This window comes from Primulina tabacum, chromosome 9, assembly GCF_025594145.1.
Source record: "Primulina tabacum isolate GXHZ01 chromosome 9, ASM2559414v2, whole genome shotgun sequence".
In the NCBI taxonomy this organism is placed as follows: Eukaryota; Viridiplantae; Streptophyta; class Magnoliopsida; order Lamiales; family Gesneriaceae; genus Primulina; species Primulina tabacum.
The window spans coordinates 30,174,470-30,188,730 of NC_134558.1; the positions used below are offsets into that span (position 1 = coordinate 30,174,470).

The following is a 14,261-nucleotide window of genomic DNA, read 5'->3' on the forward strand; positions in this document are numbered from 1 at the left end:
ACACCTATATAAAAATAAATAAATACACACAAATAACGCTTGAATTATTTTAAAACTCGAAACTAAAAATCCCTCCATTAGCATTATTCACTTTGAACCTCCAACCATAATCTTTTATCATCTTTAACGTTTTGAAAATGTTTGAAACTTCATCTTTTATTACCATCAAGCTTGTACAATCTAGAAGACAAAGCTTCTTGAAATTTATTCCAAAAGTTAGCATATAATACAAAATCAAGTTTACATCGACTCCCCTTCTCGAAAAAGATTTGTTATCGTATCTTTGTTATTTACAAAAAAACAAAGTAAGTTAGTAACAAAAAAAAGTTATATTATCACAATGCTTACACAAATCTAGTTTGTAGGGTGTTATTATCCATTATTTCAACATTCCAATAAATCCAAACTTAATGGTTTCTTTCACGTGTCTTCATTAATTATACCTTGCACACTCACAAAATCATGTAACACAAACTTTTCTATACTTAAGATAAACTCCATGATACTAGCATGCAATGATAATAACAAAATCTTATAAGCATCACAAAAAATAAGCTTCTCCTTTCTTAGACTCGATGAACCACAAAATAAAATTCATATAAGTGTATAACTGTTGCTCACTAGGAATAAATAGTCTATCACTAGTAGAAATCTGTAGATAGACTTCGTCACTCTTTACTTCAGCAATCATTAATACTGAGGTAATATATATTTTATCAACTTCGGTTATAGAATTGATGAAGTAAAAAACCGTTTTAGACTTCATTGAAAAAAAATAAAAATGGGTTTCTCTTACATATTTAAAAGACATTTCACTTTGAAATATTTATTTGACAAAGTCATAGGTTGCAAAATAACATTTCTAATTTATAAGTACAAAACTAATAGGGAGAACTGAGTTAAAAAATATGTTTTTTGTTTTTGTATTGTTAATCGATGAACATAAAAATTCTAAGTCTAGAATTCTCAATTCCAAATGCACATAGCTAGGGCTTCCTCATTCTAAGTTCAAACCTGGGAAGGGGGTTCGTCAGTTTTGTTTAGGGCTTCTCCATCACTTCCGCGTGGTCTATGGCTTCTCCATTCTAAGTGTAAAGAACTTTTGTTAGGAGTTTCATTTATCATGCGGTTTGTATAGTTGCAAGCACTGTCAAGCACATATTGGTCTCAACAAGGACATAATCTCAAAAGTATATTTGTTATTTGTTTCACCATTATTTTTGTCCAGAAACATAAGTCGATTTGTGATTGTGTTTTTTGATATTTTTTTTCTTATTCTTTAAGACGCAGAAGAAATGCATCGAATGACTCTTCATCCTCGGTATGATCAGTCGGTTCTTTAGAAACCACGATTTCTTTTTCATTCACAATGGAAGAGCGTATTCTTTTCATCAGCAACAGGTCTTGGTCTTGCGACCAACTCAAAGTCTTCATAATCATAATCATCTCCAGATGAGAAGTCAGGATCGAGAAGATTGGTAGTGGAGGAGGATGCTCCGAACTTATTAGATGTGAAAAAATCAGGGTCATACCCTTCTTGTCTCTTTGATCTTCTAGACTGCGGAGTAATAGGAAAAAAACAGTTCGTCACTTCAAATTCCGACGAATTCTCCATATCTATTTCATTTCCTGGCTGCCTAGGGGCAATGGTTTCAATATGTATTGGGTCCTCGACGACCACAACCATTTGAAGAAATTTGACAATAAGAGGGCATTGGTTTCAACAGGGATTGGTCCTCGACGACCACAATTATTTGAAGAAATTCAACAATACGAGGTTCTGTAGGCGGTGTTGCCACAAAAGGTGGAACACCGTCGCTTGCCACTATTTTTCTTCGAATGTCTTGAAGATCGCATTTGGTTCCAGCCATCTGTGAGATATTGATTAAAGATGAAAATTGCGATAGACAGAAAAAGAATTCATGCATAGAACAAGAACAATGAGAGCATAAAGAATTCGATAAAAGAGACAAGTTAATTAGAAGTAATAAAATTTTGCATTTATGTTAGTCATTTAAATTATATGGCTTTTAATGGTAACATTTTTCCTCCCGAAAAACTTGTCAATCATCAATCAAGTTTTACTCTTTCACGAAACGATAACAAAAGTTAAACCAGCGTGAGTATAATTCAAGAAAACCATACAAATTTAACTCATCATCGACACAACCCACTAATTCACTGAAATGAAGAATATTCAAAATCAAGAAGATTAGAGTTTCATTAAAATGTCACAAATTTAAATCTCATAACTCAGTGACCAAGATAAAATCACATAACTATTAACATTCATGTCATAATTATGTCTATAATATGATATATTAAAGAAATGTCACATATGTGATAAAATTTTTAGGATATTATTTGTGGTGTTGACAAGATCTACTAACAACACTTCTAATTTCAAAAAGAATTTTGATTTCCAGCACACACATAGTCTATTCACATTTTTTTTAATCTAAAAGTGGTAGCTCTTACACTAGAACAAACCCCTTTTCATTGGACTCCTCTAGGCAGTTTTTTCAATTTTTTCTATAATGATTTATGTTTTTGATTCAGAAGAGATAACTCTCACATTAAAAGAACAACGTTGGATTCTCTTAGGTAACTTTTTCCATTCTTTTTCTTCTGATACAGAACAAAAATACATTTTTTTGTGTTTTTTTTCTCAATCTTCTCAAGTCGCTTTTCACATGAGACAAAATCATGGGGTACAAGAACGTCCCTCAGCTACTTAGTGAATTAGGCAGAGCAGATCTCAAGACCAAGTGTATTGATTGAAATATAACTAAGAAATTAAAATCACATCAGGAAATAGCCATCTCAATTCTCAAACATGTTGAACCCACATTAAATTCAAGTGTGGCCAATAAATTGATCATATTCATTTTATGTTTACTTATAAATACTATAGAACTATCACACCATCAACAGGATCGTGTAAACAGACTAATTATCTCAGATTTCTTACTTGTAAGAATTGAATTAATCATCAAAATTTTCAACTCCAATTACATTTTTCACGAATCTTTAACTATGCCAATCAATGTTACATCATCTAATAATATTAAAACATACTTTAATCGAATCATAAAAACCTAGTACCTTGCTAAAGTTGTTGATATTAGAACTCAAACTTGAATGATTGCATGCTATTAATGGGTGTGAACTTGTTCTAATTTGAATTTATGGTTCCTATGAGCTTGGCTTTGCTTTGTGATCATGATTAGTTAACTAAATAGCCATTAACACATCCATCTCCTTTGATCAGGAAACTAATATTTTAATGCAACTATGCATATAACAAGTTGAATCATATGCTTCATTTCATATCACATATACTAATGAATGTTAAAACATTCTTTAAGGCATTAAGCAAGTTCATATGAGCATTCTAAGATTATTGGTTTGTAGGAGAAGATTGGACATTACAATTTGTATATACCATTAGGTCACCAAAGAAAATAAACACAAATCAACAACTTTATAAGCATTTTAACTTTCACTTTATCCGGATAGAATCGTTTAATTTTTTTGGAAAATAGATTTAAAATATGGATTTCAAATTATACATATTTATATTAATGAGACGAGTTCACATGATCCATAGTTACAAATAAAAATAATACTTTTGTTTTGAAAAAGTACTAATTTTTTTATGAAACATGTCAGGTTGGAGATCAGAATTGAGCCGTGAGACGATTTCATTCTTAGAGTTTTTGTGATATTTTAAATCTATCGTATTTCGGATATTCTTTATTAGATTAGATTTATCCATATAATTAAAATAAATCTAAAATAATTTTAAAATAATAATATTGAATTTAAAAAGCCCCTAATTTTATATTAGGTTTTGGCATTAAAAATTAAATGCCCATTATTTATTTAGTTACATAAATATATAAATAAAAAAAGTATCAAGGCTATCGGATGACGCCACGTGGACAAACTCTGAAAAATGGATGCAAACCTATTTATATTCCACGCTTTATTTACATCTGTGTTCCGCGGCTTCTCTCTCAATCCTCTCTGCGCCCCTAAATTGTCGTCCGCAAACCCTAAACCCTCATTGGTTCGTTCAATCTGCTCGGCTATCAATCTTGTTTTCTCTGATTTCTAGGGAAAAATCTGGGAAAATGGGGAGTTCATCCACAAGCAACGTTTATGTCCACGTCATTGAAGACGTTATCAACAAGGTACGCGATGAGTTCATCGACAACGGAGGCCCTGGCGAGGGTGTTCTGGCTGAGCTCCAAGGCGTAAGTGGTTATCTTTGTTGTTGGAATTGATTTTATTTCAATTTTCTTGAATCATCCGTGTGAAATCGTGCTTGCTGTGTTTTATTGGCGGGTTCTGCTTGGTAAGACAATGGAATCTTTGCGGTAATTTCGTGGTGGATGGGCGTTTTGTTTTAGTTTTTGGGCGTTTGAGATTGTTGGATCTGTAGCTGGAATATATGGGTTGGTGAATTTTGTGGTGGATTTTTGACAGTTGTGGGAGCTGAAAATGATGCAGTCTGGGGCAATAATGGGTCCCATTGACCGTTCATCAGGGCAAAAGACAGCGGCAGGGGGTCCTATCACTCCTAACCCTGTGCATGACCTCAACGTGCCTTACGATGGCACTGAGGAGTATGAAACTCCAACTGCTGATCTACTCTTTCCCCCGGTCAGACTTCTATATTTATTCGGAAGTTTTTTACTTTTTAGATTGTTTAATAGCAAGCATTGAAAGCTTTCATTTTTGGGAATTTGTAGACTCCACTGCAAACTCCTATGGCGCAGACTCCTTTGCCTGGAATGGCACAAACACCGTTGCATGGAGTAGCTCGGACTCCGCTTCCAGGAACTGATGTTGGTTCTTTGTTCGATGATTCTGTTGGTGGCACCCCGATCACCCCGAATGAGTTTTCATCTGCTAATAACAATGGCGGGGTTCCTGACATAAAAACTGGAGTTGGAAGACCTAATCCATATATGGTAAACATCTTTTGCTGAGCAATCTTTGCTGTCGCATCACGCATGGACATCATTTTTCTTTGTCCATTTTGAAGATTTGTTTCTTGAGTATAGGTCACTGATCACTCATTTCCAATTTCATGGATATATTTGGTGAAAAATATGTAAGATGGAAGCACACTTTAATACATAAGGAGGTGAGCATTTTCTCCATGTCTTTGGGTAGTTATTAAAACTAAAATTTCTTTTATTTACCCCTGCAGCAACCTCCTTCTTCTTGGTTGAATCAAAGGCCTCCTCTTGATGTGAATATTGGTGAGTGTAAGGACGAAAGCTTTGAAGCTAACCATTAAGTAATAATGACCAGATAACGATGTAAATGGTTGAATATTCTAACTAATAGTGTTACTCGACAAAATTCGTGAGTAATGTTCCATACTTCCATCTTCATGCATTAGTTCTGGTATTTTCCTTGTAGCTTATGTGGAAGGTCGTGAAGAAGTTGACAGGGGAGCTTCTCGTCAGCAAGCAACTCAGGTGACTGTTGTTTGTGGTTAGGATCTTTTAACTGTTTGCTATAGAATGTTATTATCGGAGACTTGTTCATGTTAATTGTTTAATTGATTTGAATGTATTTTCCTACTTGAAATTTGGTTTTCATTTAATGGATAAAATTTGGTTCTACAAAACCGATAGATCATAATTATGATTGCACTTTTCTTGAACAGAATTATATGATATTGTAATTTTTGTCCACACGTGACGCATGTGTGTTAGGTGTTGAAGGTTTGGAAGAGAGATTAATAAATAATGCTTTCCTTTTTTGTACCTTAATTTTCATAGAACCTAAAACTCTCATTTAACCAAGGCAACCTTGGCTCTCAAAAAATAAATTGTAAAATTGTTATATGTGAAGGATCATTAAGATGCTTTTTTTCTTTATCTAATCTTGTTTAAGTAATTTATTTTAATTGTGCAATCACTCCAGATGTAAACTCAAAATAGATTTCTTTTCTGTCGTTACTCCTTTAAAATTAAGAAAGGTCAATCAGCAATCAGCAAGAGTGCTTGATCAAACCTATCTTCAAAGTTAAGAGAATGCTCAAGCATGGAAATTTTGCTTTTCGGTTTTCTTTGCTGATGACACCATTGGGCATGATCATGACTACAACTAAACTTTGTGCTCGATATGCAAATAGAAATTATACATCTATATGAATGTGGCATGCTTGCGTCTTTTAGATGAATTTGTTATAACTGGTATTAGTATTCTAAGCTGTGTGAGCACATCTTTCTGCTTGTACACATATAATAAGAGTTCTCTCATATGTTGTGTAATGAATAACAATGTGTTTGGTACATGAAATTTGATGTAATTTGGTGAGTTTGGAATTGCAAATACCATTTTAGTGTTTGGCAGATGAGATTTCAAAATGAGATTGATATTTGATTGGATTTCTCGGGATTTCATTTAATTAAGTGAAATCCTTACAAAAGTGACAGTATTTAATGAAACTTGTGTTGTAACAAAATAAAATTATTTTTATTACTAAATTTATATATCTTACTCATAAATTTTAAGTCTTCTTCGAAAATTTAACAAGTTACCGTCCATCCAAAATCTATATTATCAATTCACATGATTATATATATATATATATATATATATATATTTGAGAAAATCAAATAAAAAATATTTTATATTTAAGAAATTCTGTAAATTATTTATTTCTTTTAAAAAAACTTCATTTTTAATACTAAAAACCTAATTAATATTTATCAAAAAAAAAAAACCTGACTTATCAAAATTTTGCAACTTTATTTTTAGTTCATATTGATAAACTTTATATTTTTCATTTCTTAAAAAACTATTTAATAAAAAAACTTTAATATGTTAAAAAATAATTTTTTATTCTTGATAAAAAAAATAAATGAGGATTTATACAAATATTATTAATAAAAAAGAATTTAAAAATAAGAATTACACTTATTTTAATATAAATAATATTATTTTTAATTGTTAAATCAAATTCCAAATTTACATTTTAAATTCTTGCCGATCACCATAATGGGAATCCAATCCCATGGATTCAAAATCCAATTCCAATTCCAATTCCAATTTCAAATTTTATTTTTTAAACATCCAAACACACTGAGTTAATCTTTTATGTTTAAATGTCTAGGCATCTGAAATCTTCTTGATGGTGTTGTTGCCTTAGAAATAATCTATAAGAAGCATCTACCAATCATAAATCAAATTATGCTCTAAATCTTAGGGTTTATTGTCCAGATGGTAAAATTCTTAAAGTTTATTTTCCAGATGTGAAAAACAAGAATATATCCTCAGCTATCATTTAGAACTTAATGTCTATGCTTTTCTTATTTATCAGGGTTCGTTTCATGTTAGACGTCATTCAAATTAAGTTTGGGTTACAGGACAGCATTTACAGATCTTTTTAAACCATCTTCAGGAAATAACATGAACTGCCTTATTTTTGTTTCTTTATTCAGTCTTCTCAGGAAAAAAACCTTGGCCTTTATATCAACTATGTTATCTATACTTGTTAAGCTTTGAATGCCAAAAGATGATGCCATTTTCTCTCTTGGTTTTCCTTTCATTACACTTCGAACAATGCTGCTCTTTCACTCTAAGTTGAATCTCCAATCTAAAAGTGAGAGACTTATACAACTTGCCTTGTAAGCTGGCATATATATGCTGAATCTTGAATTTAAAAGTTAGAAACTTATAAAACTTGCCTTGTAAACTGGCAGTGATGCGCTGAATCTTCAATTTAAAAGTTATAGACTTATAAAACTTGCCTTGTAAACTGGCTTGGATAATTTGATATTGAACTCTGCACTGATTATTTTCTTGTAGTTGTTGCAAATCAACAAATCATGTATTACTATGGCGGTATAAAGTTGTTTTGGCACTTAAGAAGGTTGTCTGTACCAGTATAGAAATAATTATGATGTAATCAAGCTCTAAGATGACATATTTTGAATAAATCCAGTTAGAAAACAAAATTCAACTGGGTAAGATCTGCCCCTGCCCATGAACGTTTATGTCAGATTAAATTTAAAGGGAATGAGGATGAAAGTCCCTCATTTCCGCATATCTAATGGAACTTCTTTTTTATTTGCTTAGAAGAGAAATGTGATGTTTATTAGAAATTCGGTAGATTTAAGAATGTTTAAAGATTTTTTGGATGTTGTGATGTTGCAATATGTTGACCTGATTTCTATACTGAACTTTTGGATGCATATTCTTTTCTCATTTGCTTTTTCCTTCATCTGAAAGTTGAATGCTGAAGAACCCATCTATAGCATGAAATGTAGATTATGGGAATTGTAGATCTTATTTACTCTATTTCTCCTGTATAATAATTTCCTTGTCTGAAATGTTTACTGAATTTTGCCAAGTATCAGATATAATCCTGGAGAAATAAATGCAGGATTTCCTTGTATCTTCTGGAAAACGGAAGCGAGGGGACTTCCCTCCACAATATCATGCAGGTGGATACATCCCACAGCAAGATGGAGCTGCTGACCTTCTATCAGATGCGCAAAAGGTAGATCCTTTTCTTATCGCATTAACCATTGGTATAAATTACCTTTGACCATCAAAGTTCTAAAAAAAAAAAACTATTGCCAGGCTATATCTAACACAATTCCAAGGTCCCTGATGAACTCATGTTGCTTACTAAGATCTTCCGTTCTGCAATCCTAGTGGCACATCATAAATGCACATTAAGACGGTCTTCATTCCATAGCATGAACAAAACGTTGATTTCTGCCTTCCATTGTATCTAACCAAATAGCGTGGAATAGCGTGGTTGAGTCAGCTACCAAAATATTTCAGCAAACTTGGTTTGATAGTTTTGTTAGCTTATATCTTAGATATATATGTGATAGAATTAACGATTGAATGTGTTAACTTATCTTATTTAATTATTATTTGAAATCAATGAATTAATCAATTACTAATATAACATTATTTTGCTAGTTATGTGCATTATTATTATTTTCACTGAATCTTAAAAATAATTATGATATTCTTATCATGCATTGAAACTAAAAAATGTTTTGGTATTATACTATTGATTTTGGTATTAGACAATTGTTACAGTTTGTTTGTTGGAAACCAAAATTTCAACTAATCTTTTGTTAACACCTACCTATGTTTTGGTTCAGGTGATTGTGTCGTGCAGTTCCTTCTTGTGAATCCTTCTTTTCTTTTGAGATACCAAATCTCTCTTCTCCTCAATATTTAGTTGGTTTCCTAGTAATCACTAATCAGTGTTTAGCTTGAAAGGTTATCCTTTAATGTTATCCCTATAAATAAATATTCAAAGGTTGTGCTTGTTTTAGTTTCAAGAAAAAATTTCCTTTTCCATGAAGTAAAACAAACAATTATCCAAAATTTCCAGCGGTTCACTTTCACCCTATTTCAAATTCTCCTATACATATATTTTTTAAATTCAACCTTTTATCTATCTGAATAATAGCTCTAGTAATGTATTACGACTCCGTCCCAAATATATAGTCTTGTTTGTTTTTCACATATATTAAGGATATCACTGAAAAGGCAATTATACAAACAAATTTCCTATTTTATTCTTATTTAATGAGTGCTTTATGGTAATAATAAAAATTGTTGGAAGTAGCTAATGTATTAAATAGTGGTATATTAGTAAAAGAAATAAATACAACTAAATATAGATTCTTGGCAATATATTTGGGGCAAGAAAAAAATATATGAAGTCTATTTTTTTTTATGCCGGGAGTATATTCCAACTAAATATAATATATTATAAAATTTTAAAATATTCGTGTATCATTAAAAACTAAATAATCCAATATATTCGTACGGTACAGTACATTTAATGTATAGAAAACATATTTTATTGATGAAAACAAGACCAAGTATGCATAACTTTCCACGACTCAGTTTTGAGAAAAATGGAACAAAACTATTAATTGCCAAAACAAATTTATGCACACGATTGGCTTGATGTGCATCCTTCAGACAATTTTCAACTCTTCATTCGTATTTTTTGTTTAGTTCTTGTGATAAATGTAGGCATGTAAAATTAGCTTCTGGTATTGCATCTCCTTTCAGTATTTATGTCGACCGACTTCCAGCACTTCAATAGCAGTAAAGTGCGATCCTTGAAATTAAGGGACCTTCTCTTTGAGATGATGACTCTTAGAGTGGTTATTTTTTGTTAGAGTACTTCATCTTCCCATTCTGGAGAAAATAAATGTGCCTTTGGATTGATTAGGTGAAATTTAATCTGTCGCATTGTCTGTGCTTGATCTCCAGATAATACTTGTGTTGTTATCTGATAGTGTGATATATTTTCTCTGAACAAAGATAATAAAATTATAGAGTAGGAAACTATAAATGATATTCACAAAAATGGGGGCAGATGTGAAAGATTGACTATCAGTCATTTGTTATTAACTTCTTTTTATCCTTTTTTGTTTGTTTTTGTGATAAGGATAAGGTGTACATATTTCTATCCTTTCATGGTTCTATTGATACAATTATGACAGGAAGAAAGGGGCACATTGTGATGTTGTTTTATGCCTGGCCTAAGGTTCACATCTTCCCCGAGAACCACATTCCCTATTTTTTAATGCCATTGGTAGTGCTATTTAGTGGAATTGTCATCTGAACTCTCGTTGTGAGTTGTGAGGAAAACTGTTAAATTTACTGATTCAGTGGCATTTCAATTGGCTGCTGGGCTGATTGGCATTGAAAGTAGACTGTACTAGCCTCTTCAACCAGCTGTTGTCTTTTATGATGATTGTCTAATTGTAGTTCATAAAAGTGCATATGGTGATCTTATTCAAGTCATGATCACAGTGGATGATGGTTATTGGTGATTGTGAATTCTGAAACCTGCGTCTGATTTTCTAACCCAAACAGCTGTTAAATATATTTCAACTGTCTAGATATCTGATCTACCCTACTGCAGGTTCATTAATGTTGGGAAAGGATTTAAGTGATATATTTCTTCGTTTTTTTGAATATAAACTACCACAGTTCATAGGACATCCAATAAATAAAGCAGGAAACATACTGAAAAAAATGGATTATGATCAAGAAGAAAGAACTAAAAATCTGATTGGACTCTCATTCCTACAAATTAGGGGTATATTGACTGAAATTGGGTGTTGGATTTGGTTTTCCAGAAATTAAATATCATGGCCATTTGACAGGTGGTTCAAGTGAGTGTTCAACAAACGCTATCTAGGATTCCACAGTTAGATGGCCCCATACCTGATCCATACGATGATGTGCTTTCTACGCCCAATGTGAGTTTAATATCAGCATCAGCAATAGTAATTTGCATTGTTATCAGCTCACCACATCATCACTATGAAGCAATTAATCTGTAACTATGTATGATCTATCTCGTGCCCTTGTTGACATCTAGTTTACGCGCTCTAGATGAAGTTTATGTTGTGTTATGGCAATGTGCTGAAATTTTACCTTGATTTGGATTGCAAATACATTTCCTTGTATTCCTTCTTGTTGAGCCATATGATGCGGGCATATCTATCAATTTATTTTCATATTTTTATTTTTACTGATACTGACTGTGAACCCTGATACTGACTGTGATAAGTTCAATTCTTCATTAGCTCACCCTAATGATTTTGGGATATATTTTCGGCACATAGTAGGCAAATTAGTATTCCAGATCTTTAAACCATCACTATATTACATTCTGATACTGGAAAGATGTGTAATTGAATCTTTGGATCGGAGGTCCGAGGTTGGTGAGTGGGGGCTCAAAGTTGTTGCCTTGGAGGTTAGGCATCCATCTAGGATGGTAACATTATAAACTCACTTTTATCTCTATATGTGTTTTTGCTTTTATATTTCATAAAATATTGATGATTGATAAAAACCTAATAGATTGTCTCCAGGATGGAGGAGATGCAGACAAGCTAACATGCTTTCTTTATTGAATTTAATAAAGGAGACTGATCATTAAAGGTTTTTTTTAATCAATAATTCCACCTTATGATATAAGTACATGTCTTGTCTCTTCAAGGGTTTAAATCTTTATATGACTTTCGGTCATGGAAAGTATGGATTATTAATTTTAAGTTATAAAATAAAATAAAGTGTGCTTTCTGTGAATTAATTTTATGCATCACTGTTTTAAGGCAATTATATTCAATAGCTATTGTGGCTAATGAAATAAAATATCTTGTAATCCTTATTCCTGTTACCCCTCACATCTTTTAGACAGGTTCAGGGAACTTCAATATTTAGCCTGATGGTGCAAACAATTGAATAATTTTACTATTAAGATAAACCATCTACGTTGAACAGTTAGCTTGAGCTGATTTGCATTCTTTTATCCCGTAAATCATGCACGAAAGCAATTTGGTGGCAAGCATATTTTGATGTGCAACAGATGTCTAGACATTTGCTGAGACATATATATATTTTTTAATTATCTAATTCTCTATTTATCTTTGAAAAAGTGAGATCAATTTGAACTTTACTCAAACGACCTTAGAAAATAAGTGTCAGTTGGTAATAGTTTGTTTGAACTTTGGTTGATTTGATGATATAGTTTACGCCATGGTTACCCCGGTTGTGCCCTATTGCCTTGATTTTGGTTTTTTCAGAAATTTATATACTGTTGTTTTCAGAAATCTTTATTTAATGTCCATTCTTGTGGAGCTATTAAACCTGTGTGTGCATCTCCTTAGTGTTGCAGATTGAATGCATTGTATCATGGGAAGTAAATCTGTTTTGACTGATTAGCCATCAGAACATGGTGGTTTTTGTTTTACTCTATTGTGGTACTTTTTAGTAATCACCGCACACTTTAAATTGAAATTTTTTCCCTTGTTTGAATAGGCGATAGCGTTTTTTAATCAACAGTTTGTACCAGTTTTTAGAAGGACGAGTTTATATTTGTGTTGTAATGCAGTGGTAGGAAATCATTACTTTACATTCATTGAAGAAAATAATCTTCTTTTTTGTCTTGAACCACTGTAACATTTATCTTGTGTGTGTATCGTTCGCCGACAGCCACTTTTTCACTAGTAACTTGTTTGCTTAATTCTGACTTGTAGATCTATAATTATCAAGGAGTTGTCAATGAAGACTACAATATAGTGAACACCCCTGCACCAAACGGTACACCATTATAGTTTAACAGCTTGGCCCAAATTAAAGTATCTGTGCTTCAATTTCAATTTTCCAACTATCTGCATTTTTAGATATGCTAGCTGCAACTCCTGCTCCTGTTCAAAATGATACTGGGGATGATGATGATGATGAACCACTGAATGAAGACGACGACGACGAGTTGGATGATGATGTTGGCCAAGGGGAAGACCTGAACACGATGCATTTGGTTCTGGCTCAATTTGACAAGGTACCAATTTGAATAGTACTTTTCCTACAAATATACAGATCTAAATCGTTGAGATATCCCACCGATAGAATCATTCTAAAATTAATATTGGTTCCTATATAGGTGACAAGAACCAAGAGCAGGTGGAAATGCATGTTGAAGGATGGTATCATGCACATAAATAACAAAGACATTTTGTTCAACAAGGTGTTTTTTTGTTCCCCTTTCTCATTTAAATTTCGACTTTTATTTATCATCTATGCACGTATTAGATTCTCTCTAGTATTGGAATGGAGAATAAATTTTTTCAAATGTGTTGTTTCTTATTCAGGCAACAGGAGAATTCGACTTCTGATTTTGATGGTGTAGGCTCAAGTTGCTTAATGGCCAGACTGCTCAGAAGAAAATTTGAGTTATTTACGATCTTCTTCAATCGTCTTTTTCCTCTCATGGATTGAAAACTTGATGGCATTTAAATGAGTTTCTTCATGTGCTCCAGTGTATGATTTTAAAAGTGTAAAAACCTTGATCTGGTCTAACACTTCATATACTGTGTCAGTGAAAACCTTGATCTGGTTCGACATTTTGTCAGTGATATTCATTCACCTTATCTTCCTCCATTATAATCTTTTCTTTTGATGTGTCACTATAGTTTCTTAATTGGTTTTTCTTTAAAGATATTATTGTAATTTGTAACGTCTGAAAATCAGTCCACGTAGATCGCATGCATGAAAGTTATTAAATTGTTAAAATATTTTAATTAAATGATTTTGGATGCATGAATGATATATTTTATGTGACTAAATGCTTTATGTGACTAAATGTTGAATTGTGTAATTTTGTTCGATTGCATAATTTAAAGATTTTCAGACGAATATCGGTGGTTGACCGGGTATGGAGAGTCGGAGAC

The 14,261-nt window shown here is 32.3% G+C and overlaps 1 protein-coding gene across 1 annotated transcript; it reads left to right on the forward strand.

Moving 5' to 3' along the window:
* The first annotated feature begins 4,066 nt into the window (after positions 1-4,066).
* LOC142555153 (transcription initiation factor IIA large subunit-like) lies at positions 4,067-13,971 on the forward strand. The gene is made up of 11 exons (XM_075665861.1): positions 4,067-4,259; positions 4,492-4,668; positions 4,758-4,979; positions 5,222-5,273; positions 5,437-5,495; positions 8,414-8,530; positions 11,187-11,282; positions 13,068-13,131; positions 13,215-13,372; positions 13,475-13,558; positions 13,683-13,971. Exons 1-11 carry the CDS (start codon positions 4,137-4,139, stop codon positions 13,704-13,706), a joined length of 1,176 nt encoding a protein of 391 aa, XP_075521976.1. The 5' UTR covers positions 4,067-4,136; the 3' UTR covers positions 13,707-13,971.
* The last annotated feature ends 290 nt before the right edge of the window (positions 13,972-14,261 follow it).